At 53.7% G+C, this 27,877-nt stretch overlaps 1 protein-coding gene across 13 annotated transcripts in view; it reads right to left on the bottom strand.

The window, feature by feature from the left end:
• Window positions 1-8,468: 8,468 nt before the first annotated feature.
• ZBTB7C (zinc finger and BTB domain containing 7C) overlaps window positions 8,469-27,877 on the bottom strand; it is a 373,957-nt gene continuing 354,548 nt past the window's right edge. For 7 of the 13 annotated variants that reach the window (XM_082354578.1, XM_082354589.1, XM_082354588.1 and 4 more), the window contains 2 exons: window positions 21,814-23,037; window positions 8,469-11,379 (listed from right to left, as the gene is read on the bottom strand). In XM_082354578.1, the coding sequence (XP_082210704.1) occupies window positions 10,728-11,379; window positions 21,814-23,037 (1,876 nt within the window). In that variant the 3' untranslated portion in view covers window positions 8,469-10,727. Of the gene's footprint in view, window positions 11,380-21,813; window positions 23,038-23,234; window positions 23,455-25,233; window positions 25,408-25,808; window positions 25,924-27,397; window positions 27,497-27,877 lie in introns of those variants that run through there. The other 6 variants (XM_082354585.1, XM_082354587.1, XM_082354586.1 and 3 more) reach the window with 4 other exon arrangements.

Raw genomic sequence — 27,877 nt, 5'->3', positions numbered from 1 at the left:
GAGTGACCAATGCTGGGACCCAGGACTGCTCATACAATTAAAGAGACCCACCTTCAGGCAGAAGAATATTTAGTGCAGCTCCAAGTGGTGTGTGAGAGGGGTGGAAGCCATCCTCTCCTCTAGAATTTCCATCTGGACTCAGCTGGTTTGTGGGGTACCATAGGTGTTGTAGGAAATCAGCCAGAGGGGCCTCTTCATCATTGGACAATGTAGAGTTGGAAGGCCCAGCTGGGGAGAGAACAAATCCCTCCTCCGAGGCCACTGTTCACCTGCAGTGCGACCTTGCCCTTCTCCTGCATCCCTCCCCTCTGCTGCCTCCCAGAGGAACCAGAGACAGTAGCCAGTGGGCATGAGAGGACATAGTGCAAAGAGCGGAATGAGGCTGTTAGGGACTAAATGCATATGTTCCCCTCACCCCAGCTCACAGGTTGAAACCCTAGTCACATGTGATAGTATTAGGAGGTGGGGCCTTTGGGAGGCCCTAGAATATTAGTATTAGATGAGGTCATGAGGGTAGAACCCCTGTGAGTGGGATTAGTGGCCTTAGAAGAGTCATGAGTGAGCTTGCTTCCCCTCTCTGCTCGCTGGCACACGAGGACACAGCAAGAAGACAGCCATCTGCAACCCAGAAGAGAGCCTTCACCAGAACCCAACCATCCTGGCATCCTGATCTCAGACTTCCAGCCTCCAGAACTGTGGGAAACACATTTCTCTTGTCTCTGAGCACCCCCAGTCTGTGGTATTTTGTTACAGCCACCCAAATGGACCAAGAGGGTCCCTGTCCAGTCCCCACTGCAGGAGCCTGAGCCTGCTTCAGGCCTGAGCTGTGTAAAGGAGCGTAGGAGGGGGATGCAGTGATGGGAGAGACATGGAAGTTTGATGTTGGGTTGGGCTGGACTGTTTAGTTAACTGAAAGTAAGACTTTTCTTATACCTGATTGTGACCAGAAAACATATGGGACCTTCTGGAAATGTGGAGTCAGAGAAGGGAGATTCAGCAGAGCTGGGGTGAAGGAAGTGGTGGGGAAATGAAGCCCACCTTGCTGGCACCCCACCATCTCCAGCTCCTTCAATAAAGTGCAGGCAACTTCATGTGAAGTCAAAATGCACAAGCAGTGCAGGGCCCCTGCCTCCTGCCAGACTTCACACCCCACGTCCTTCCTTTTCAGAACTTAAGGGACCACCACGGCTGGGGCCCCAACCTCCTTCTTTCCCTAACACTCACAGGGCCTGGGTGAGAGTACAAATAGAGGGCCACATGTCATGTGTCTAAATATTTAAACATAGAAGTCAAGCTAACAAATTGTTAAATAAACTACGTTGCATCCTTCTACCCTGACAAGCATAACTTCATAAAGACCTGGGAATCCAGGTTCCAGTTAGAGCCTCAGATTCCTCGGGCTTCTGGTGGGGCAGAGTCAGGCCTCTCTTCCCACCTCTGACTCCATCCTGCACCCTGAAAGGTCTTGCATGTGAACCCCCAGTCCTCACGTTTAAGCTCTGTCCATCCTCCCCAACACACAGCCACCCCTGCTGTCCTCAGGGGACCAGCCACCTGTCCCCAGAAAAGAAGACCTGGGGAGAGGTCCACACAGGAGCTGGGAGCAGGCCTGAGGCTGTTAGGACAGGGAATTGAGGGGTCCTTTGTCCCCTGTGCATGAGCTATCTAGAAGGGGCACAGGCTCCTGGAGAGCACATCCGCAGCAGCTCCTTAGATTCTGTCCCCTAGGGAGAGCCCTTTAAAACATGGGGCCAGGGCAGCCGCCTGGCTTCTAGGCCGAAGGGTAGGACTGATGACCTTTCCTACCTTTCCAAACCTAACTCTTCAGCATCTGATTCTGAAATCACGACTCCTTTCCTGGCACGTGGCCCTGGCACAGTGGCCTCTGCTCACCTCCCTACCCCACACCAGTGTGTGTGTATGTGTGTGTGTGTGTGTGTGTGTGTGTGTGTGTGTGTGTGTGTGAGATGAGAACACAGCTCTTCTGAGTTGCCGCCTAGGCATTTTACAGCATGACAACTTGCTGCATCCAGAGTCTGGACATTTAGATAAGGACCTCAGTTTAAGATCCCCACTCCAAGTTCCTGCTTTGCTTTTCCTGGGGTTAGAGTTAAGGTTGTGAAAAGTTAGTGACTTCCACCCTAACCACCTTACAAGCTCTAGGTGCTTGCTCCCTGCTCTCCATCTCCTGCTTGCTCAGGACCTGGGATGGAGGACTGCCCTTCCCCCAGTTCATCCCCACCCCTGCCCCGCCCCATTTCCGGGTTTTGTAAGTAATAAATCTTGTGACCTTTTACTTTCTTTGTGTGGGTGTTTTAAAACTGCACCTCCAATCAAAAATGATCCCAGGGAGCTCTCTGCTGCCCCCGTGTGGGTGGCCTTTGCCTCCTCATTCTGCAGGTCACAATCTGCATACTCTTAGTTCAATACACCAGCTCCCGTCGGCCCCGCAATGTAGTGTGCCAGTCGCTGTCAGCCCCAGAGTGGTCCCTGCTTGTGCCCCGGGAGCTGAGGGAGGTTGGGCTGTAATTGGGCAGCATCTGGAAGGAGGCCCAGCCACATGTAATCACGCTTCTGCAGTTGAGTGGTTCTCCCTGGGTGTCTTCAAACAGCGTTATGTGCTAGGCAAACCCTGAGAAACTACCAGCTCAATCATTCTGCTTGAAAAAGAGGATGTCCTTGTCACTTCCTTCTCCCAGCATTCCCACACAAATCACTGGCAATTGATTCATCATTATCAGATTATCCAAAACAGCAACTCAGATAATCACTGGGATAAGCAATGTGTGCAGCTCTGCTCCTCCTTTCCTCCTTCCCTCCCTCTGCCCCCCCCCTTTCCTCCCTCCTTCCTTCCTTTTCCGTTGGAAGAATAAGCAAAAGGAAAAAGGTAAGGAAACGTAACTAAGCACAATTATTTAAAATGCTATTGATGGATCACAGAAGAAAGAAAATCAACATTGATTGAGCATCTATTAAGTGGCAAGTGGAGCTGGTGTTTCCCATGGCCCCTCCGGCCCCATCGGATTCCCCCAAGTAGATGTTATCTCCTCCTTTCTGTGAACCAAAACATGAGGCTGAACAAGGGTGCTCAGTAACAGGCCCCCTGCCCCCGTACCGGGCAGAGGGCCCGGCCTAAGTGCAGACCAGAAGGGAGCCATCTGAATCCTTCTGAATGCTCTCCAGGAGCTCCCTCTGGAGGAAGAAGTAAGGTAGTGAGCCCCTGTATCCCCGGGGGTGTCCATACTGGTACATTTTGCTATGTTCTTTCTTGCTGTGCCACCCTCTCTTCCCCCAACTGCTATACCACCCTCCCCCACAAAGGCCCACCTCTGTAGGACATCCCAGTCATCAGAAAATGAAAATGCACTTTTGCATTTCAGAGTGCAGCTCCTATAGGAGTGATGTTGAAATGGCAAAACAGAAGACCATTTTCATTAAAACACACATTCAGGCTCTGCTGTGCAGATTAAATTAGGAAAACCATTTTGAGGAGGGAGGCTCAGCATGGAGCAGACTTCTCGGTAAATTAGCAGAGAAGTGTGGGTTAAAGTCCTGGGCCCCCGGATGTAACAAGAAAGCAGAGATGGTTGTACCCACTGCGAGTGAGAGGGGGGACAAACGCGCCGTGCTGACGAAGCTTACTGGCTGGAAAGGCAGCTCTGAATGTTTCACAGGCTTGGGGAGGGTGGAACTGTGGGTGATGATCACCAGAGCTGTAGAGGGCGGTGGTGCCTGGAGGGAGCTGCCAGTAGGAGCTCAGTCTAAACAGACTTCTGCTCGCAGTGGCCTTTGCCTCATTCTGGGCCTCAGCTTCTAAGGGACAGCGCAGGGCAGTGGCCAGCAGTCAGCAGACCAGGCTTCCAGCCCCGACTCTGCTAGAGCTCATCCTGTAGCCTTGTCCTCGCGGTTTTGCCGCTGAGCTTTGGGCCCTTCCTCTGCCAGATACTGCATGGATATGTGACATGTTCCGAGGCCACCCAACATTACTGGAACTCTTCCTCTGCTTGGAGAATTTGCATCCTGAATCCTTCCTTCTCAAGGTAGAAGCCAGAAGCTTACTTCCCCAGTCGGCCTGCAGCTGGGCTGAGGCATGGGGCCTGAGCTCTTCCAATCAGACACGCCAGGACTAGAGCAATGGGAGCAAGTGCAAATGTGTAGAAGCCGTTTTCTGGGGAGCATGGTGGTAGAGAGTGGGCCACGGGGCAGAGTCCCAGGGTCCAGGGCCCAGTGTTAGTGGGGTGAGCTGTGAGGTCTGGGCCTGTCATCGTCATCACATTCAGCAGCAGCAGCAGCAATGAGATCTCTGCTGGAGCAACTGGCCACGGCGTGGTTTGGGGTGCTTCTGGGTTCCTGGCTTCCGGGCCATGGACTTTGTGCAAATTAGCCAAGGGCACCCCTTCTAGACATTCTACGGCCATCTGCTGGGAAATTGCTATGATATAGAAATCTAGTACATGGTATAACAAATATACAAACCTGTCTAGGGTGTGAATGGCGCCCCTTCAAAAGCCATGTTGTGTGGTATGCAACCTGCACAACTGAACTTGGTGGCCCTTCAAGCCTGACTCTTTGGACTTTGTGGAGGTTCTATTAGGGACTTAATTTCCTTTAGTAATTGCTTTTTCTACTTAAGCTACCTGAGATGGGGTCTGGTGTTTGACTAAGAACCCGATTGGTACAAATAGGGATAATGACACGTGCCTCATAGGCTAAGTGCCAGCTGACCAATCAAGGTAAGAGTCTCCCAGGGGCATAAAGACTTTTGTTACTCTGCGGCTTTGTGTTTAATTTATTCATTTTTAGAGGAACATGGGAAAGAGGATCTGATTCACCCTGTCTTCCTTCCTTATTCCAGAAACCTATTTGTTTATTCTTTTGTTCTAGTTGTCAGGGTCACAGTTCATGGTTAAATAGAGGAATCACAAGGATGGAAATGAGAGTGTGTGTTATAAATATTCCAGTGGCGAGACTTGTGGGAAAAATGGCTTTGCTGGGTCTTATTGGTGCACTGCTCGGTCTCCTATTATTACAAGGAGGGATGACATCAGCCTGTGTATCATTAGTCTGATGACTGTGTGTGTGTGTGTGTGTGTGTGCGCATGTCTGGTGCAGATAAACTGATCAGTTTTGAGGTTTTCCGGAACTGTCCAGATTTGAGATGTCTTGTCCTCATTAGGCTATTTCTGGGCCCATGTTTTTTGGTTAGGCCTTGTGGGGCTGCCCCTTAAGGTCACAGCCGCCCCTGCCCAGGGTGTAAGGAGGAGGGGAAAATGAGCAGGGCCTCCCCAGGGAATTCTCTCCCCATCAATAGCTGGAAATGTGCGTTTGACTCAATCCTCAGTTCTTCAAACCTGAAAGGAGGAAAGAAGCTGTTTGCTTGTTTCCCACATCCCCTTCCCCTCTGGTGCCCGAAGCAGGGAGGGGAGAGGAGGGCGGGCTGGGAGGTTGGGGCAGGATGGTACCTGCCCACCGGTCTGATTTCAAGGCCCTCTGTCCAAATCAGCCACCCTCGTTTGCTGCCTGGGGCCTGACATCGCTTTGCTGGGGACTTTCTTTCCACCTCGAGCAAGGAGCAAGGGCTGCAGAGGCCGGAAGAGGGAGCCTGTGAGTCGTGTTCGCCGCTGGTGGCTCCTATGGGGTTCGGACAGAGGGGAGGGCAGAGGGGAGAGAGGGCGCCCACACCCTGAAGGGCAGTGGTGGGGGGAAGAGGCACTAGGAGAAGGGGAGGGGGAGCACTCGGGGGGTCGGGAGGTAGGGCGACTGGATACACACATCCTTGATTCCAGAATCTGTCCCTGGTCTCTAGGGGCCTCTGACCCTCTGCATGCAGGTTGCATTTCCCTCCTGCAGGAACTTCTGACTCCCTGCTCCTGAGTGACAGACTTCAGATGAGGGGAACTGGCCGAGGAGGCCTCCCTGTCCTCCTCTCACTTTCCCTTCAGAAGCCCTCACTCCACCCAGCTCTCAGAAGGGAAACGGCACACAAAGGGGAAACCCAGTCGTGCCTGTTTCTGGAAGTGCTCCGAGGAGCCTCAGGCAGGAAGGGCTGGGGAGGCTGCCAGGACAGGAGGATGGGGTCTGCGGAGAGGTGTGCCAGAACAGGGCAGGGACCTCTGCGGGACTCCAAGTGGAGACCTTTGCTCCCCTCGGGAAGTGCAGGCCCTGGGCTCAGGTGAAGAGGCCTGAGACGAGAGACAGTCTTACTTCCTGTTGGTTCATTACTGATCTCCTGTCACATCTCCAGGGTTTCAAAATGAATCAGGGCCTTTTCTACACAGAGTCCTGTTTCTCTGGCCCCAAGTTGCTGTAGGTCATCGGGTGGGGGGCTGGGAGGGCAGCAGGCAGCCATAAGCCACCAAGCTGGGTTTTGTGAAGGTGTCCCAACTCATCTTTTTCACTTGTCCCCCACTCCCCTGGTACAGTCCTTCTTCCATGGTCATATGAAGATATATAATATAGTCTCCTTTTCACAAATCAGATGGAAGTGACCCAAGGGACGGGTCATCTAGAAAGCCCTCCTTCCATGCAGGAATCTCCTCATTCTTGAAAGGTGATATTAAACCCTTCCAATGACGGAGAGCTCACTCCCTCACGAGGGACCTCATGAGGTTGTCCTAACAAGTTAGGACAACTCCACTTGTTAGAAAATTTATCTTCCTTCCTTTGGGCACCCAGCTGTCTCCTGGAATCTCTCTCCTATTGGTTTGAGTTGGCCAAACTTTTGGTAAGATCCTTCCTCTCTCTGACGGATCTTTAGAAGTTCCAAGGCCTGTTCTAATGTATCTTAAGGCTTCCTCTCCAGGGTAAGATGCCCCTGCATCTCTGGCCTGTCCTCAGTCCTGACTTCATCTTCCTTTCTGTCCCTCCCCCTCTACCGAAGTTCCCTTTGCTACCAGCACCCCAACGTTGGGGTCTGAGGAGCAGACCGTGTCCTGCGTGACTCTGTGAAACACCTGCCTGGCCAGGACTAGAGGCGGCTTGACTCACCTGAGAAGCTCAGGAGCCCCCAGAGGTCAGGGCCCAGCGGGCCCACTTCCCTACCTCTTCCCCATGCTCACCTCTGGCCCTCAGTGGACACCGACCCCCAGAATGAGGACCCAATGATGCTAGAATACATGTGCTGAAGGGAACCCTGACAGGTAGCTGGCCTCGTATTCCTTGCACTGGGCCATCCCCTCAAGCCCTGAGTCAACCGTGAGCTCGGGCCTACTCCAAGCTGCAGGGTAGCCAAGGGACACTGACTTTACTAGAAGATCCTGCGGAAAAGGCAAGGAATGTTCAAGATGATATTTTTATATTAAGACAAATGCTTATCTATCATGCAGTAGAATGTAGAAGCATGAATTTCAAAGCCACTACCTGAGATTTCAGAGGAGTATCACGCTCCGGGAAGGTTGCTTCAGGCTATTTCTTTAGAATTCAGTTCCCAGTCCCCCAGAGGGCTGGCTCCCTTGGCTGAGGGGTGTTTAAGTTGGGTAGAAAACTTGGAGAGGCTCTAAGTTCCTGAGTTTCTTGGAGAAACTCAGTGTCCTTTGCTATTAGAATGAGGCAAGTGAGGACCAAGGTAGGGAAATGATTAGCCTGAGGACACACAGCTTGGAGTCCAGACTTGAAACCCAGATCTGTTCTTTTGTCTGGACTGAGAAATGCTGCATTGGGTTTATAAGAATGCTTACCATGGCAAGAAAAGGGATCTGATCACAGAAAAGAGGCTTGGGCTTAACCCTTGGTTATACAGAAAACGCAGTTCAAAGACCAATTTTACTCAGAGAGTCTGTGCTCCAGGTTCTGAGTAGAGTTGACGCCATTCAATGACAGCAATATATTTTCTTACCTCCTTCAAGGCCTAGCATTCTGTTTGGGAAAGAGGATCAGGTGAACAAGGAAGAGAAGTCCAACTCCAGTGCCAAGGAATAAAAGGAGGAAGGCCGAGATGGTAGCAAGGCCAGCCAGAGGCTGTTCTGTAATCCAAGCCAGGGAACTGGCAGGATTGATGTGTTAAAATGGTCAGCAACCCTTCGACTCTCCCTTGCTCACACACAACAGGCTGTACCTGCATATGTAAACACACACACACACACACACACACACACACACACACACACACCCTCACACTCGGAGTCATAGATACCCAAAAGCTTATGATCAAGCAGAGCCTTACAAAATGCAGGGGACCACTGACGATCTGAGTTCTGGCCTCGCCACCACACAACCACCCACTGTCACCTGCAGTGACAATGCAAAAGGGAATCAACCTGAACCAGGGAATTGAGTAAGTGTGGCTTTCTTTTACTTAAAACGCGGTCCCTCACATTATTAAATAAGGGTCAAAGATTTGTGTTTTTTATAAAGGCATCTTCAACATTTTTATAAATTTGTGACACCCAATTGTCAACCTCTTAAGCCACGAATGTCTACAGATAGTCTTGTGGCTGTCACCTCTCACAGAAGTGCAACTCTCAATATCATTTAATCAAGTCAATTAATACTGTTTAATAAATAGGCCAGAAAATTAGCTGAGAGTTTTTCTCGGCGGGATGCAGCGTGCGACCAAAGTTATGGAAGATTGTCCCTTGAATCACTAAGGCAAACCTTGTTGAGTGTCATTTTACATAAAGCAATCACATAAAAAAAGTTATAAATAGAAAAAAATTCCAAAGTTCTCCCACAGACAGGGAAACTGAAATGTCCCCCCCCCCCAAAAAAAAGGGAAACAAAACAAAACACAACCATCCCTACCTCCACGACCCATTTGCTTCAAGTTCTTGATCATACAGTACTCGACATCTTTGGATATTTTACAATGTACAACTCCAAACTGCAGCCAAGAGAAAACAAAAAGAACTAACCAGTCGTCTGAAAAATTGAGTTTATGAGAAGTCATTACTTTTACAAAATAAAAACAAAAGCCCCAACACCACTGGTTTCTAATTTGTTCATTTTTCCTCGTTTTCCCTTAAAGTTTGGGTCAGCCCCACTCCCTTGGCTGAGGCGGGGACACAGGCATGTTGGCTGGTGGGTCCCAGAAGCGAGGGCCAGAAATGGAGACAGGAGTGTGAGAAGCAGCTGCCCAGCAGATGACGTCTGAGGACAAGAGGGTGTCAGCAACAGTTCCCTCTGGCTGAAAGGGCAGCTGGTGGCGTGTGGAGTCACGGGTCTCTTCGCGGGGGAGCTGGGAGAGTGACAGAGTCTGTGGTCTTCTCTGGCCTTTTTGTTTGTGTTTGCTCAGGAAGAAGCCAAGGCAATAGGAAGAGCTGAAGTCTCTGTGTCCACAGCTCCTGGATTGGGGACACCAGCCCTGGGCCATCTGCACAGAAGAACTCTCCTCCCTTCTCTGGGCTACTGAGAAACAAAAGCAAACTCAGCAAGAAAAGGGAGGGAAGGGCAGGAGATGGGAGAGATGATCAGGAAGGCACTGGGTCAGCAGAGCTGTCTTCCTTCTCAGGACCGGCTACATACCAGAGAGCCAGGGAGAATGCGTGGACAGCCCTCACTCACAGAGCCCTCCAAGCCCATATTGGAGCCAAGCCTCTGACTTCCCACACCGGACAGCTGGCTTCCTCCCTGGGGGACCACGGAGGGGTTGAGGGTGTTCAAACACAACAATGCCAAAGTCCTGAGAAGCCCACAGCTGAAAAGCAAACATACACCTGGGTAACTGAGCATTTTGTCTGTTTCCGAGAATCAGGTGGAGAGGGGCAGCTGCCAGGTGTTAAGAGGAGGCCCCCATTCCTTCTGTGTTGGCCCTCAGAGTCCTGAAAGACTCCTAATGGCATTGGAGGGACCACGCAGAGGTGGGGACAATGCGAGATGGTAGCCCCCGGATGCACACAGTGGCCTGCCCAGAGGGGAGGGTAGGATTTAGAGTCCCCCAAAGCTGCCTGGGGGCTGTGGACAAGCCCACCCCAGCCCTCTTCCTCTGTTACCCTGTCTTGTTTGGCCACATTTCTCACCTGTGCCAACGTAGAGGTGGACGTGATAAAACTAAGTCCAGTAAAACAGTGTCACCAGGGACATTAAGACTGCAAAGCTCCTGCTCTCTCAAAGCTTCTCTCTGGAGGGATGGGCATGTGTGAGTGTGTCGGTGGGTGGATGGGAGGGGGAAACAAAATTACCAGCCCCCTTTCACAGCAGGGTGAAACTGGGGTACAGAGGGCTGATCTGTCCGCGGTCACAGGACAGGGAGGGAAAAATGGGCCCGGACTCCAGGAGCCCCGCTCCTGATGCCGGGAGGCCTCCCTGCCAATAGGGCACTTCCCCTAAGGATCCCAAGACCACTGGAGATGGGAAAAATGACCCATCGGAACAGTGTCAGCAGGGACTCTGCCTTAGAGTGGTGGGGCTCAGGATGTGTATCTCAGGACCCTACCTTCATCCCTGCTCCATCCGGTCTGCCTCTGGCCACGCCACCTCCCTCCGTCTAGCCCCACATAGCTCCAAAGTGCTCCCGGACACCTGGCCTGGGGCCTCCTCCTTGGCATGGGCCCCTGTGAGTTTCTGTGTGAGAGCAGAGAGACAGCCAGAGAGAGGCCAGGCCTTTTGGGAGGAGATGCCCATCTCAGACACCAGCAAAGGGGAGGCAGCTGCCTCAGGAGGCCCAGAAAATACCACTGCGGCTGCTATTTTTTTCCTTTTTCCTTTTGAAATAAAAAGTTCAGACCCATTGGATGGGGCAGGTGGGCCTGGGAGGGGACAGGGAAGCAGGACTGGGGTTGATGAGGACCAGCCTAGTTGTTGGTTTCAGACATGGAGGCCACGTGGTTGAGGCCGGCGAGCCCGGGGAGGCCGGCCAGGCCCGCGGCCCACGGGTCGGGCAGCGGGAAGTAGGGACGCGCGGCGGCCACGTTCTCGGCCAGCGCGAAGGCCAAGAGGCCCCCCGCGTTCCGCTCGGCCTCGAGCTGCGCGCGCCCGAACAGCTTCATCTGCGTCTCCTCGAACTGCCGCTCCAGCTCCTGCAGGCTCAGCGCGCCCTTGGGCGCCGCCAGGAAGTGCTTGGCGGGGCTGGGGCCCGGGAGGCACACGGCGGCCCCGCCCAGGTGGCCGCCCACGTCCCCCAGCGCGGGGGGCATCACGAAGGCCGCCTTCTCCGGGGCCGGGCCGCCGGGCCCAAAGAGCAGGCTGGCGGCCCTCCAGGCGGCGGGCTTGCGGCCGCGCCGGGGCCGGGCCATGCGGCAGCTCTGGCGCTTGATGTGGCGGTGCAGGTGGTCGGAGCGCGTGAAGCTCTTGTAGCAGAACTCGCACTGGTAGGGCCGCACGCCCGTGTGGATGCGCATGTGGTTCTTGAGGTCGTAGTTGTGCACGAACTTGGCGTTGCAGTGGATGCACAGGTAGGGCCGCTCCCCCGTGTGCTTCCTCATGTGGATCTTCAGCTTGTCCTGCCTGCAAAGGCAGAGCCAGAGTCAGTCCCTGCCCAGAACCCCAGGCGCCGCTGCTCACTCTCTGCTCCCCTTCCTCCAGAACCCGCTCAGGCTCCCGACTGCTGTGGTGTCAACCCTCAGGAGTGGGAGCCCCGCTAGAATTCACCTTCAACTACTGCGCCACCCCAGACGGGTGTGGCTCCTCCCCTGGATTAGAGAGTGGATCAGGAGCTGGGTCCAGAGAGGCTGCTGTCATTCCAGAACACCTGTTACGCATAAGCTCAGAAGAATGACGTGCCCACTCTGTCAGGGCCTGTCTCATAGACTGGAAAATAGACTTGCTGGGGACATAGGCCCCGAAAGTCAGCAATCTTTCACTAGCCCTCCAATGGGGCAGCCGCTTCTCATACTGGATTGCACCTTCAGCTCCACTCTCTCCAGGCAATAGGGTCTTTCCTCGAGGTTCACCCTGGTCCCATCCCGGCCCCTGGGCTGTTGAGACCTGTCAGTCCTCAGCGCTAATCTGGGAGGCTACAGGGATGAGGCACACCTTGTGCAAGTCTCCTGCACTGTGGTTTCTTAGCCCCAGCTCTCGGCTCTCCTCTTTGTCTGCAGACAATTCCAGGGTTTACAAAAGAGCCAGGTGCAACAAGAATGCAGCCTAAGCTAGGGCAGAGCTTTTCAGGGTTTAAGCAGTATTATTCAGAGGTAAGATATGACATGGGGCTGCGGCTCCCATCAGCCGGTGTGGGAGCCTCTGCTCCAGCGGCAAACCCACTGGTAACGTGATGGGTGACCTTAGGTGAGTTACTTAACCTCTCTGCACAGAGCCGAACCTAGCACGAGACGTCAGTTCCTGTTGTCCAGAGCTGATGGAGAGAAATTTGGGTTTGTGCTGAGCTAGATTCAACACACCTCCTGGTGGTCTTGAAAGGAAAACGGACATCTCAAGGCTGTTTTCGTAAAGACTGAATGCTGCATAAGGAGCCTTTCAGCCACGCAGAAGTGGAGGCAGGTGAGCTTCGAGAACTCTCAGGATCCTTCTGCAGCCTTCCTTGATCAGGCCAGGCAGGCCAGGAAGCCGTGTCCAGCCTCCCACCTCCTCCCTGCAGGTGTGGCTTGGGTGGGGCATCTGCCTGTAATTTTTGGCTCGGTTTTGAGGTTGGAGGAGATGTGGAGCCCAGGAATCCGCCCTAAAATGGCCAGATTTAAACCACACTCAACATAACCCCAGGACAGCAGGAGCGGATCCTGGTCTCCTGGTGTCCCCTGGCCACTAGAGGTCTCACTGGCTCTCATTTTCTGGCTAGTTCCCCAGGGGCAGGGCAGGAGAGAAAAGGGCATTCAAGAGTACACTGGCAGGGACCAGGGGAGAAGGACCAAAAGCACAGATCCGTTTCTCCCACCTGTGCTCCCTGGAAGGCTGGAGGGCACCTGGGGGGTGGGGGTGGAGAGTGGGGTGGGCAGGGAAGAGGAAGGGAGAGTTGGTATCCTTCACACACCAGGCACCGCCATCCCCGTCCCTGCCCTTCCCACAACCCACCAGCTGCCCCCAGGCTGCACAGTAAGTACCCCGCTGTGACATCTCATGTGCCCTTCTGCCACCAGCATGCTGCTCTTATGGTCTTTGTAACCCACATTTCACCCAGGTGATTGGATTTTTGAGCATCCTGGCTAGTGGATCTCAAAGTTGATGAGCCATTATCAGGGTTTGATGAAACACAGAGTGCTGGGCCCCCCTCCCAGACTGCCTGAGCCAGTAGGTCTGCGGGGGAGAGAGCAGAGAGTTTGCATTTTGGTTATGTTGCCGGATGCTGCTGCTGCTGCTGGTCTGAGAACCACTGGCCTGGGTTAATCCTTCAGTTGGCTGGTGGGCAAACTGAGGCCCAGGGAGGGTTAGGGTTAGGACCAGGAAGGTGAAGTCCCTAAGGTCACCGGGAGGGTAATGGCAGAGCTGGGGCTAGAACAGCCTAGGCCTCTCTCCTCAGCACCGCACTGTGACCTGTGTAAAAATGTAGGGGTGGGGTGCAGAGTGCTATTTGTAGCCCTAGAGCGACGCCATGCCATCCTGGGGAATACGTCTCGGGACTCCACACGTTCGCTCAGGCTCTGATGAGACACTGATTCTAGGTGGTTGGCTAGGCTCACTCACTGGCTGAGGGACTCATCCTCACCAGGGCCTAGTGGAGGGTCAGCTGAGAGTCACCAGTGGGGCTTTAAATACATCATCTCCTTCAATCCTCACTACAACCTTATAAGCGAGATTTTTTTAAAAAAATTACTATTACATATATTTAATAGTATTGACACCCTCAAGTAATGGACAATGCAAATGATAAATCTTCAAATGTCAAGGGCCTCTTTAAATATGCACTGCTTCTCCTGAGCTTTTTGTGAGGGCATCTAAAGTAAATCACACTTCAGAGGCGACTGGCCCAAGTGTGGGAGACGTGCTGAGAAGGTGACTATAACTTCCTCTCATTGAGCACCTGCTGTGGGCAGGCAAGTACACCATTTCAATGACCCTGGAAAGTCATTATTCACAGGCAAGGTACAGTGCAGGAAAGGGACCCCCATTAGGGGTGTGGGAGCCCCTGCTCCAGCTTCAGACCCCCCACTAACTTGCTGGGTGACCTTTAGGCAAGTTATTTAACCTCTCCATGCAGAGTTGAACCTAGGGCTAGACATCAGTTCCTATTGACGAGGAATCTGGGTTTGCGTGAGCTCAATTCAACACACCTAGATTAATTTCCTCACTTGGACTGAGGAATCGCTGGGGGCTCAGAGAAGTCAAACAGCTTTCCCAAAGGTACCAGCTGGTGAGGGGCAGAGGGGCATGGAGGGCTATCTTGGCATGGTTTCTTTGCAAGCTCTTCTGAGGATTTTCATACTGAGTGTTCCCAGCCTGAAGCCTGTAGGCTGCCTCAGAAAGTGCAGCCCGAACAATCACACCAGGGCATCTGCAGCCAGCCTTCCGTCTCTGGGGTCAGAAGACTGGGCCAAGCTGTGTGAGCAGCTCAGCCAGGGCAGGAGCCACTGTCCCCAGTGGAGACTTTTCATGGGAGCAGGGGTGGGGAGGAGGGTGGGCAAACCTCATAAATTAGTCCTGGAAAAAATTTAGAGAGCATTTAGTTTACTGAGAGCGCGTCTGAATCAGTGGGCCCAGTAACCTGCATCGCTAGCAGTATGCTTCCCAGGACCTTGAAAATACTGATCAAACCCAGCCCATTCCCAGGGAGGGAATGGCTTTCTTAAGGTTGCACAGCCTCCTTATTTCTGTAATGACCTTTCCAGGTAGATGTAATGCGCATGTGCATTGGCAGAGCTGGGCCCGGGCTCGGCACACTCTAAGAACCGGACCAGGTCCTTTGCTGCCCTGGGCCTCAGTTTCCTGACCTCTAAAATGGGAGGCTGTACTGCACCATTTTGACCTTTGGTGTTCTGAGAGTGTTTGCATCTGGGTAATGGGCTAATACTGAATCCCTTTCTGGGTGGCTGGCTTCATATATTACCGCTCTTCTACCCTTGCTCCTTTACGCATCTGATCTGCTGGCAGAGGCATCATGAGTGAGTTGGAATGTTCCAGTCTGACTCTCAGCAGCTGAGCTCTTGGTCACTTTCCTTCAGGACTGGGGGTCCGGTGGCCCCCCTTAAAATCTTCCAAGCCCCCTAACCCTGTCCAAAGGCCTATGTGCTAACTCACCCCTTAGCATGGCTTTGAAGTCTCTTTACAAGCTCACGCCTTCCAGTTATAAAGGGATGAGATCTGGGGGCCCTTGGTGACTATAGTGAACAATACTGTATTATATATTTGAAAGTTACTAAGAGAGTAGATCTTAAATGTTCTCACCACACACACAAAAAAAGGTAACTAAGTGAGGTGATGGGTGTGTTGACTAATGTGATTGTGGTAATCGTTTCACAATATATGCGCATATCAAATCATTACCGTTGTACACCTTAAACTTATACAGTGTTATATGTCAAATATATCTCAATAAAGCTGGAAAAAATAACCACCCCGTATCCTTTGCCAGCCCCCATCCCTCCACACAGTACCGCACCCACACGCCACATGGACACACTGTTCCCCTAGCAGGCCATGCTCTGGTCAGCTCTGCATCTTTGAATCTTTGTTGGCATGAGCTGGACCACCAGCCCCCCTGGCTCAGAGCCTGCCATATTATGGGATGGATGCTGGTAAGCCCTGGCTCCTTCCCCTTCTGTGCGTATCCTGTGTTTGGATGCCATGCTCCATCCCTTAGGTTCCCACCAGATGTCCAAGCGTAGATGCCAGCATGTGTGCTCTTTCCTTCCCAGCCATGAGCCCTCCTCTTCCCTGCACCCACATCCTTCACTCTTTTACCCTTGCAAACTGCCCTGCCTGAAATGTCTACCACTCCCAATCCTCCGATCCTTCAATGGTCAAACTCAAATGCAGTCTTTCATAGTCCCTTCTCTGTCCACCCAGGTCTCAGCCTTTGCCCTGACCTTCCAGAGCACTTGAACACTGCAGCCCGAGGCAGGTCGCTTGAGGGGCAGGGAGGGAGCAACAGAGGACGATCTGTCAGCATCATTCTCTCCTGCCCCCTAAAGGCCCCACACGTATCAGCTTTGCCCTCCCAGCAAGTCCCGAGCTCTGGTGGCCCAGCCTCCCTGTCTGCGCTCTGTGGCCCCAGTTCAACCACACAGGTGCTCCTGGCAGATGGGAACACCTGTTCAGAGGCTGTCTTTGCTGCCTTTATTTCCCATGCATGCTATTCCCAGGGCAGGGCCGTCACGTGTGCTGTTTCCCTTAGCTGCCCCTCATGCCTGCGGAGCCACCGCCCTGTCCCTGGCTCCTGGGGCCCTGTCCTGTCAGGCGCCTAGACAGCAAGATGATGCAGGAAGCAGCAAATTCACGGACAATGAGCACTGGCTCCGGCAGCTGCAAAAAAGGAACCCAGGCTCAGGGACGTTCCTGTCAGTACTAATCGTGAGCTCGGGTCAGGACCTAACTGTGCAGGCGGTTGGTTATAAGGGCTTCAGTAAAGCCCGTGAAATTGGCCCTTCCATCATTCTTGTGAGGAAGAGGAGGCAAAGAGAGGTGCTGTAATGTGTCCAGAGCTTTCCTGATCTTGGGCGATATATGGGGTCACAAATCTGGGCGTGAGTTTAGGGAGCACCTGCTCCAACCCCCTCGTGTTACACATGGGGAAACCGAGGCCCAGAGAGGGGAGGAGACTTGGCCAAAGTCACACAGCTAGTTAGAGGCAGATGCAAGCCCTCAGGCTGGGGTTCCTGATCACCACTGCAGTGCCCTTTCCAAGGGGCTGCAGTCCCCAGGAGACACTGCGCCTTGTGTCCCCACGTGCCGGCCCTGCTCTCTCCGCACACGTTCAGCATGTGGCCCAGATGGTACTGGAACCTGCTCGGATAAGAACCCATCAGATGCTTTGGAGTTCTGCCCGGTGCTCATCACTGTACAGTGGGTGGTCATGGCCACGACCTGCTGGTGCGGGGCCACTTCTCAGAACTCCCCAGTCCAAATCTGACGTGCTCCTCCCTCGCCCTGTCCCCTTGTCTGCCATCTCATCCCTTTACTCTGCACCTGGGACCCATGCCAGGTCACATGCATGAAAGCCTTGATTGGCATCCCCCCTTCCAGCTCGGAGAGCTCATCGTCGAGAAAGATGAGCTAGTCCTGGTGATCTCACTCCCCTGAGTGAAAGGAAAGGGCCCCGGGTCCTGGGCCTCGGTGGAGGCTCCCAAGTGAGGATAACGCTTTCCCAACACCATCCACCCAGACTTCTTGGTAAGCTGATGGTCTGAGACAAATCCTCTTCCTGCTGCCACTGCTAATGACATTACATTATCTTAATAAGGTCCCCAGAGCTGCCAGGAGCGGGAGAACTAAGAAAAAATTACAGGGGGAAAAAAAAAAGCATCAGCTGCCAGGCTCCTGGCCTTGTTTGGAGAGAGAGCTGTCTGGTGCTGTGGAGTAATCAGCATTTGGCTTGCACTGGGGGGCAGGGGTTGGGGGCTAAAAGTTGCAGCCTTTATGGGATGTCGGTAGGGGATTCAATGGAGACTGGGGAAATCGTGGCTCATCAGAGATTGATTTCTCGGGGTACAGAGCTTGGGTTGCCCATCCTTCTCCTCCATGGGACCACTGTCGTCTCAGGAGCTGGTCTCTTCTCAAGTGTGGCAGTTTCTTGACTTCACCACGTGTCCGCCAGACCTGACTGGAGCACCTGTGAGAGCCAGGCTGCAGATGGGATGCAGGGGGCCCAGGAGGGAAGATTGCCCAAGCATGCGCTCTAGGGGCTCCCCCGACAGGCGGCCTGTACTCAAGGACCCATGTGGCAGGACAGGAGCAATTAAGAGCCTTCTGAGGCCTTCACAGGCCCAGGCCAGGCCTAGTTGGTGGTGATGACAGGGATTGGGGCAACGAGGAGGGGGAGGGCCCTGCGAGGTGGGTGGGCAGGGAAAAGCCCCACCAAGGGCAGCAGCGTCCCCCTGCACGCAGAGAGGATGAATGCCTTCTTGTCCTCCCTGGCCCATGTGCTCCCCGTTCTTCAAGGCCCATCCTAGGGGCCACCTCTGGCCCACTAACCCTGTAGTCCTGACCTTTGGCCCAGGCTTCCAGACTTTCTGGGAATAGAAATAAAGGACTCCTGATGAGGAGGGTCTGGGGGAATCTTGGTCCCGGCTGCCTCTGCCCTAAGTCCTGGAACTGTTTCTCTCGCCCAAGTCAGAGCCACAGGACCAGTTTCATCAGGACCTGTCTCTGCAACCAGCACAGGCTGCAGCTGCCCTCAGGAAGAAAATGGTGACCTTGGACCAGGCTGGGGGAGTGGACACATAGACTCAGGCACAGACAGAGGAACTTGGAGTCCAGGTGATCATGGGATGGCCAGAGCTAGGAGGGGACAGCATGGGGCCAGAGATACACAGTCTGGTTGAAGCCTTTGAGGCCTTTCCTGGGGCTCCAGGGGTGTCTCATAGCTGGAAAAATCACTGGTGGGACAACTGTGGGACTGGCTGAAATCTAGAGCCGGCTCGGAGGTGAGATTCCCGACACCCAGGAATAGACACATGATGGTGGGGCTGCAGTCCCTTCTTGGAGACCCACAGAATGAGAGCAGCAAGTGGGCCCTCAGGGGCAGAAGGGGCTCTGTTGGAAGGACACCCAAGGCCCCTCCGCCATGTTGTGCTGCTTAAGTCATGAGGAATGATGTTCCCATGGGGCGTGGACATGCTGGGAGCTGGCATCGGAGGCCATAAGTCAGAGCCTGGGCCACCTTGCAGGGGGAGGGTGGGTCGCTCCAACGTCCCCCAGGAGGGAGGGGAAGTGGGATCAACATCAAGAAGAGAGGCGAGGAGGCCTGGCCGGAGAGCAGAAGCTCAGCTATAATTAAACGAAGACTTGGGCTCCAGAAAGGAAAATAGTGTCCACGAGGAGGACGTGAGGGCAGCAGGTCCGGGGTCCCTCAGCCTCGCCGGGGGTCCAGTCCCAGGTAGTTGCAAGGGAGTCTGGGAATTCCGAGTCAGAGAGGCAGCAGCTGCTGCTCTAAGTGGCCGCTGAAGAGCCTCCAGCTGAGGACGGGGGGCAGTGTTACGGAAGTCAGCCACGAAGGGGGTCCCTGTGGAAAGGCTGCGAGGGGACTTGGCTATATAGAGAGTTACAGGCCACCCGGACCTGGACAGGCCAGGGTTGAGGCTCTTTGAAGGCTGAAAAGAATCCTGCAGGCAGCTCCGGGGAGGCGACAGGAGGGAAGCAAGGAACCAGCGATTCCGAAGAATGTGATGGGGAGGGGTGTTGAGGGGTGTCCATCACGGGCACCCACAGCCCACAGTGAGAAATAAAGTCCCTAGGGGAGGAGGCCAAGAAACTCTCCTCCAACCTCTCCCCACTCCGGGTATCTCTGCTCCTGGGAGGGGGACCCCGGAGCCTTTCTGATCTTTCTCAGAAGGGCCAGTGCCCAGTGGGAACCGAGTGAGGGGAGATGTGGATGGAGGCGGGAATGCAGCTGCGTCAGCTGGAGACAGGCCTGGGGGCCCAGATGGCTGTCGTTCTGCTGAGCGGGACTAGACCGCAGGGAGGGCAGGGCCGGGGGCTGGACGGCTGGAACCGCCGCACAGCTGATGTGGCCTGGAGGGGTGGTGAGCCGGCAGGCACAGAGGCCACCCTGAGTGATCTGCAGGAATGTGCTGGGCGGGAGGGTTCTGGAATGCGACCCTCCTATACAACACAGCATTGAGGCCCAAACCAGGAGGCCCACGCAGAGGATGTGCTGGTGTCAAGAGGGTGAGAAGTCTGTCCTGACTGACCGAGTTTAAAACTTTCCCCAGGGAAGGCAGGGACACAGACCGGCATGGCCCTCACAGAAAGCGGAGTGTGGGAAAGGCCCAGAGGGAAGTGAGGAACGGAAGGGAGATGGGGACTTGGTGGGGGGCAGGGCAGGCTCGCTCTGAGGTATCCTGAGATGCAGTACATCCCCTTGAAGCCACAGACCAGGGTCTCCCCTGGAGGGAGGGGTGTCTCCAAGTGTCAGCCATCTGCACAGGGGACAAGCAAAGGAGGTGGAGCCCAGATGGCAGGACTCAGGGGCTGGCTTTTCTGGATCAGGCCTGTGAAAAGTGTCCACGTCTTGAAGTCATTCCCAGGGGGCTGCGGAGAGGCACTGGCTCCAGATGCATGAACTGTGCTTGAATTTGGACTGGGCTCTGGTTTATCTTCCATTATCCCTGTGCTTTTGTCAAGGCTTTACAGGTGTTCTGCGGATCTAAGGTGAATTCAGGAGAAGAGGAGGGTGGGAGGTGGAGGTGACATAAGAGTGGCAGGGCCATTAGTGGGGGGGACCCGAGAGGGGGTGAATCTCGGGGACTTTGGGGCCAGCTGCTCTGCAGCGATAAGAGAAGCAAGCACCTGAGGTCACCACTGCTAGGTGGAAGGGGAGACAGCTGGGGTATGGGGGACCCTGCCCCTCTGCACCTGGAAATTCTCCCTTCACTGTCAGCTCGGAGCAGCTGGGAGATTCTGCTGGGGTTTCCTTCACAGAAGCAGCTGTGAGGGGACCCAAGGCCACCTTGGAAACAATCAGCGTTGTCCTTCGAAGCGGTCACTGGAAGAGCCTGCAGAGCCGTTTTCACAACTGTCAGCTGAACATATTCCTGTACCCTCTCTGGCAACCTCAAATAGAGTTTTCAAGCCGCCAAAGAGAGTGAGTCCCGTTACTTAGCAGAACTCATCTTGTTTTTCCCCCAAAAGCACTGCCCCTGATTTGATAATCAACCTGATGCAAAACACTGCACTCTATCCTCAAAAACCAAAGCTTTGGGCCCACTGGGGCAAATCAAAAGAATGAGCCCCCAGCAATTCCCAAAGATGAACTGCTAGGGGGATATGGGGTGACAGCAGCACCACTGGAGTAAGTGTGGGTTTCTCAAGGCGGGTTCTCTGATGGGGACGGTGGCAATGTGGGGAAAGGACCTGGTCTAGGAAGTCACAGTCCCAGGGTGGGTAACCACATCCGACACACTGAAATGACCAAGCCCTGATGCAGGGCACTCACCAGAACCTTCTGCAATGTGGACATGGCTGGGAAGGTCAGCCTCACATCAGTGACCACAATCGGCACCAATAGACCACATCTCCCCCAAATGAGGCCCATCAAAACCTTGCATTGGACAAATCGGACCCCACATCATCCCACCAATCAGTTCTGACCACAAAAGTTGCTGTGCAGAGAAGGTACACAACACACGCGTGCTGAATGGGATGGAGTCCGGGAAAGATGAAAGGCTTATCATGTATTGATTTCAAAGTTCAACTTTTATAACAGCATAAAGTTAACCCTCTTCCCAACATGGACAGTCAAGGGGGAGAACGTAAAAGGAGGCCCACCCCTTAGGTCTGACCCAAAATAGGACTGAAAGGGCCTACAGGGGTCTCACTGGGATTCAAGTCCCAGCTCTGCCATTTCCCAGCTGGGCTTACGAGTGGCTGACTAGCCACTGGGAGATGGATCACCTATCTGTGGACAAAGGCCATGGCCCTCCTTGACTTCCAGGACATGGCAGGGGCGGTAGTATATGTAATCCATTCAAGACAGGCCCTGGCATGCTGTCCGGGCTCCAAATAAAATAAAGGAGGGGCTGCACTCCATTGCGGAGCTTCAAACCGGCTTTCCTGGATCTACGCGCGGGTGCTGAGATCCCCCCTCCCCACTTCTGCCTTAACCAGGACAGCTCCGCTCTTATCTCTTTGGCATCTTGGCCTTCTACCTAATAGCGTATATAAGAAAATATCTGAAAATCACTGCACCAGCTAATGCCTAGCACCTGTTCTGGCGATGAGCTTGCTGTGCATCTAGGATCCAGCTGGACCTCCCCTGACCCGGGTCTCTCTCCATCCCCGTGGCCCCCGGCCCTCCCCGCCCTGCCCCTCACACCCACAGGCCTCCGTTCGCACCTGGTGAAGCGGACCTCGCAGATGTTGCACATGTATGGCTTCTCCCCGGTGTGGGTCCTCATGTGCCGTGGCAGCTTCCCGGCCCCCATGATGACTTTGTGGCAGATGGGGCACTGCTGAGAGGCCTTGGGCTTCAGCTTGCGCTCCTCCACCAGCGGCCAGGGCGGGAAGAGGCCCCCTAGGTGGGTGGCGCTCAGGAAGTTGAGATAGGCACCGTAGTCATTCTCTGCCTTGATGGGGCCCAGCGGCCCCCCGGGAAGGTCCGGGAACATGTCCTTGAAGAAGTCGCTGGGGAAGGGCGGCGGTGGAGGTGGCGGAAGCTCCTCCTTCTCCTCCTCCTTGATCTTGCGGTTCTTGATGACCAGGTCTAGGGGCCCACTGTCCATGGGCTGCTCGGGCAGCTGGGCGAAGGCACCGAAGTCCCCTGACCAGAGGTGTGGAAAGAAGTCCGGGGCGAATGGAGATAAGGAGGGTCTCCTGTCAGGGATGTTGGCTTTGGGGTACAGGTTCTCCCTCAGCAGAGATTCAATGGAGAAGTCCCGGATCACGCCCAGGTGGCCAGGGCTGCCGGCCCGGAAGGAATCCGGGAAGTCCCTGGGTGTGTCTGAATAGGCCTTCTCCGAGAGGTGGTCCGTCTTGGAAGGGCTTTGGTGGCAGTTGATGTCCTGGGGGTCAGGCAAGTTTTCTTGATCAGCAAAATCCTCCGTGTCATCGTCCTCCTCCTCCTCCTCTTCCTCCTCCTCCTCTTCGTCCTCCTCATCATCGTCATCTTCGTCATCATCGTCGTCCTCTTTGTCATCCTCCTCCCCCCCGTTCCCCCCGGGCTCCATGATCTCCAGGCACACGTTCACGATGCACTGGATCTCCAGCATCCTGGCGGCGTTGAGGATGTGCTTGACGTTGGAGGCCGTGATGGTGAGCGTGGAGGTGTAGGCGAACTCCAGGATGGCGGCCAGCGCCTCGGGCTGGACAAAGTCGATCTCGTAGACGTAGGGCTGGCTGGCTAAGGTGCCGGCTGTGAAGAGCTTCTTGAAGTACTTGCTGCAGGCGGCCAGGACGGAGCGGTGGGTGCGGTACTCCTGCTCCTGCACCACCAGGAGCACGTCGCAGAGCAGCCCGTCATGCCGCTGCTCGTTCAGGCTGCACAGGACCTCGCTGCTGTGGTTGGGGAAGGGAATGCCGATCAGCTCGTCAATGCCATTGGCCATGTTCTCAGCCAGAGCCCTGTGGGGACACACACAGGGAGAGACCGGGTTAGAGGACATGGCCCCAGGAGGGGATGCCAGCTCTGGGACCCTGACCCGGGGAGGCCAGGCCGGTGCGTGTGCTTGCTCACCCCACCCCTGCCTTTGCTTGGGGCTCCCCTCCCTCCCCCTCTGCTAGAAACCCGGCCCCTCTTCCTCAGCTTTTCCCAATCTCACCTGGAATTCAGAGCCCCGCTCAAAAGCTGGGGCTTCTCAGTGAACCACTGGGCTCTTCCCAGGACCCCAAAGGCCCTTGGAGTTGGGCTTGTCATTGGGCAGCTGGCATCTGCCTTTTAGCAAAGGCTGTGGAATCTTCTCGCAGGCACGATTTCACTGAATTCCACTTTGGGAATATGCAATTCCTGAACGCGGGGACGGACAGCCATGTGAAACTCCATCGCTCTGTATGCTACGGGAATGGCGGCCGCTACGGACTCACGCAACGTCTGTGGGTCAAGGGCCAAAGGAGGAATTTTCTCTCATGACTCAGGGGTCCCTCTGGGAGAATGCTTTGGTTTATTTCACAAATCCTCTGACTCCTCTAACAGATTCAGATTTTGCTACTTTTGGCTATTGATGTGGGCTGTACTAACGGAGGGGGCTACTAACAGTAGCTGAGTTGTTCCTCAGCCCAACTTCATATGTGGCAGTCTTAATCCCCCAGTATGTCAGAGTGTTACTGTATTTCGCGGTAGGCTCTTTAAAAGGGGAATTAAGGTTAAAACGGGGTCCTATGAGAGGGCTCTTATCCAATATGACTGGTACCCTTACAAGAGGAGAGCAGGGCACAGACACACAGAAGGAAGACCACGTGAGGACACAGGGTGGAAGACAGCCACCTACAAGTCGAAGAGAGAGGCCTCAGAGGAAACCGACGCTGCCGACACCCTGATCTTGGACTTCCAGCCTCTAGAACTGTGAGAAAATAAATCTCTGCTGTTTAAGCTCCAGTCTGTGGTACTTTGTTATCGCAGCCCTAGCAAACAGATACAGCTTCTAGGAATCTTAAAAGCGATTTCGTGGCCCATTTTCAGCAAGGGAATGGGGGCCTTACGGCAGGTGTTCTGCTTTCTGACCTATTTCTGGCTTCATCTTAGCTGATGAGGTTTCCCTTCATTTGCAATTCTTGATTGTTTAGAAAATACTGACCTCCTATATGTGTATATCTGTGAGCCATTTGACCTATAAATATTTATATTCAGTATTAAATTCGAGCTCATTGTTAGCTAATTTATCATGTCTGTATTCTGTTACTCTTAGGGAAACATATCCCTATGGGGAGAAGCCTCTTCTAAGACACCTCAGCATTATCTATACATAAAACACGACGTGCGGCCGGTCATAGCCGCCAGCGGTCGGGGAGGGGGGCGCAGAGGACAGCAGGCACCCCCTCCCTTCAGGGAGCAGAATTCACAACCCAAGTCAACAGATTCAACCTGCACAACAAGCCACCTCAATTTTTATGCCAGGGCACTGAGGGCCCTGCTACTCGGGGCAAAGCCTGGCTGTGGCCCATGGATAAATCATAGCAAAGGCCTGGCCTTACCCAGTTGCAATTACAGTGGGGAGAAAAGAAAAAGGAAAACAAAGTCTGGAAGACCCACGGCCCAGTGGCAAGAGCTCTGGGGATCCCCACATACTTATCTTCGGGGTGCTTCTGCCCTGAGAAGGCAGAGGCAGTGGAAGGGGAGAAGGCAGAAGTGCCAGGCCCACAATATGTGCCCCAAGTGGCCTGGAGGCACCAGGGACCCGGTGGGGTGTCAGGGTGCTGGCCCTCCTCCTCCCTGCTCCTCTGTGGGTGGTGGAGGGCCTTAGCCTTCCCCCAGCAATCTCGCCTGGGCAGGTGTTCAAGAGCTTTCACAGAGCAAAGGCCTTGCTGCTTTCCTGCCTTCTTAAAAAGGTCCAGAGACCCCTCAGGCTGTGCATTCATTCTCTAAATAGACTTTGGGTTTCTTCCTGTGCCCGGCCCTGCTCTGGGCTCTGGGGATGCACAGAAGGCAAGCCAAGCAGGCCCTTGCTCTAACAGAGCTTACAGGGACATAACAACTGTGATAAAGATGCAGCCATGTCCACCGAAGAGGAATAAGATATCACCACACACCTATCAGAATGGCTAAAGTAACAAAAAGTGACAACACATCGCTGTGTCCACCAGGCTCTCTCTGGGTTCACTCACTCTGGGGGAAGCCAGCTACCATGTCATCAGGACAGTTCTATGGAGAGGTCCATGTGGCAAGGGACTGAGCAGGTCCAAGTCACCAGCTGTGTGAGTGAGCCACGAGGAGAGTGGGTCATTCAGTCCCAGTCAGGCATTCAGACGACGGCACCCCTGCTGACATCCTGACTGCAGCTTCATGAAAGACACTGAATCAGAACCACTTAGCAAAGCTGCTTCAGAATTCCTGACTCACAGACACCGGGAGATAGTAAATATTTATTCTTGTTTTAAGTTGATCAGTTTCAGAGTAATTTGTTATACAGCAATAGATAACATAATAGATAACACAGGAAGATAATAGATAATACAATAGGCAACACAGAGGTACTATTCACTTCATAGACATTACGGATTTGTGATAGCTATCATTTCTGGCAGATGGCGTTAAATGCTGTCTTCTAACAAAATCAGTATATTACGACACTGGTTTGATAGATGGAAGTAGATGTATCGAGGAAATGACACCTTTTTCTAATTCCCACGAAGCTACCCTAATGGTAGCAGGGTTCTGACCCTCAGAGGAACCTTCTCACCTGAAAAGACTGTTCGTGAATGAAATGCCCCATCAACTATTAAAAGCCCAAATCATTAAAAGCTCAGGAAATTAGTTCTTTCACGCAAGTTTTCTTGCTTGCCAAGGGCTTATTCCTATAAAGACAAAAATGTTTTTAAATGTTTTTCAGGAAAAATTCCCACAATTCCTTAAACTTATCCCCACCTTCTTAAATAGAGGAGCTGGAACCCATTGGATGGGGTGTAGTCGATCAATGTCTCACCCGAGCCCTGGGAGGGATGGAGAGCCCCATCCCTGTGCTAAATGTTCTGCTTCCCATGCTTTTGGAGCTGGTCTGCTTGGGCCTGGGGGTCAGGAACCACAGCTGTGTGACTCTGGGAAGCCCCACCACCTCTCTGGGCTTCTCTCTTCTCATCTTGTCATTGGATGGACAGGGGAAATCTGATAACCGGCGTCATGACCATGAGGAGCTAGAAAGCACAAAGTGGGTCTGGCAGTGAGGAGGGGGCAACAGGCCTGGGTGACCCTGGACTTGAAGGCTGGTCTGTCCAGCAGCGACTTCTCACCATGGCATGGTTTGGAGTCTTTGTCCCACTCCTGGAGGAACAGATGTAACCACAGAGCTCGGGGCTGTTTTTCCTGGCAGGAGGTAGCAGGGGAAGGGGGGGGCTGTGGCTTGCTGTTTTATTGACTCTTTGGGAAGAAGTGCCCCCACCCTGCCTATGCTCTGGAAGCTTCCCTGGTGACCCTAAGATCCCCATGCCTGGAGGGCCCGCAGACAGCAGTGTTCCAGAGGGGATGCCATGTCCAGCCCCAACCTTTGCACCCAGGTCCTCCATCCCCTCCCTTCCATCCCTCCCGTCGCCCAAGCCAGGGCACTCTTTCTCCAAGAATAACACGCTCAGGAAAGAAAATTACACACACACACACACAAACACAAAACCAAACCGCTCGACAGCTAGGAGAGGCTTGACGCAAAATATGAACCTCTGGTAGGAAGGTGATGATAGAAAAAATATAGAGCCAAGAAATAAAGACAGAGGAGGAAAAGGGGGAAAGAGGAGCTTGCAAATGGAAGAAGGAGGTGAAAGAGCAGAATGCAGGGCGAGTGAAACCTTTTCAGGCGTGGTCCCCATTCCAGAGGACATGAGGCTCTCCACAGCCTCCCCTGGGCCTGTGCCCTCTGTGGAAGGTTCTAGAGCCCAGGTCTGTCCACGTAGCTTTCTGGCAAAGGCAGCACTTCTCATCTCCGGCCTAGGTTCATTCAACTGTAACATGAGCACATCACTAGCCTCAGGTACTCTACCTGCCTCTCCCCCCCACCCCCCCACTATCGGGAGATGGGTCATGCCCTTTAGCTCACCAGCTAAAGAGGAGGAGGGGGTGTTGCTATGAGAGGGTCAGAGAATAGGTGGGGCTGGAGCCTTTGGAAGGAGAGAGAGGGCCTTGGACGTAGAGAATTGCACTGTAGAAACCTCGCTCCAGAAGTCCTCTAAACTAATTTCTGGAGTGTGCCTTGAATTTTTGTTTTTATTTGTGTCCTGTTCTAATAACCAAATCAATCAAGCAGGCAAGCCAACATTTATAATAACAATCAATACTAGCTACCATTTATCAAGTGCCTGTAACGTGTCGGTCATTGCACCTCTAAGCCTTCTTCAATCCACACGACCGTGAAAGGTACGTATTTTTATCATCACCTCCAATCTAGAGATAAAGAAAGAGTATGGAGAGGGTAAGTGACTTGCCCAATGCCACGCACAAGTGTCCAAACCAGGGTCTGAACCCGGCTGCATTTGGTGCCAAAGCTCACGTTCATTCCCCTTATAACACTGCCCCCTACAAAGTCCGACTTGTGGGTAGGGGGATTTGGACCCTAGCCCCCAAAGGTTGAGAGATTTAATCAGAGCCAGGGCTGAGGGTTGTACACCAGGGACCTAAGACCCAAGCAGGCCAGGGGGGCTCAGGACTGAGCACCAGTGAGAGGTATGGAAGGGAGGCGACAGACCCCTGTGGGCTGGGGGATCAGAGCAGGCTTCCAGGAGGAGGGGCCCTGTCTGATCTGTGAAGGATAAAGAAGATTTCACT

Source organism: Balaenoptera borealis (genome assembly GCF_965194805.1).
Source record: "Balaenoptera borealis genome assembly, chromosome: 14".
Taxonomy (NCBI): domain Eukaryota; kingdom Metazoa; phylum Chordata; class Mammalia; order Artiodactyla; family Balaenopteridae; genus Balaenoptera; species Balaenoptera borealis.
The sequence above is the reverse complement of the archived record's forward strand: the minus strand, read 5'-3'. Positions and strand labels throughout refer to the sequence as shown.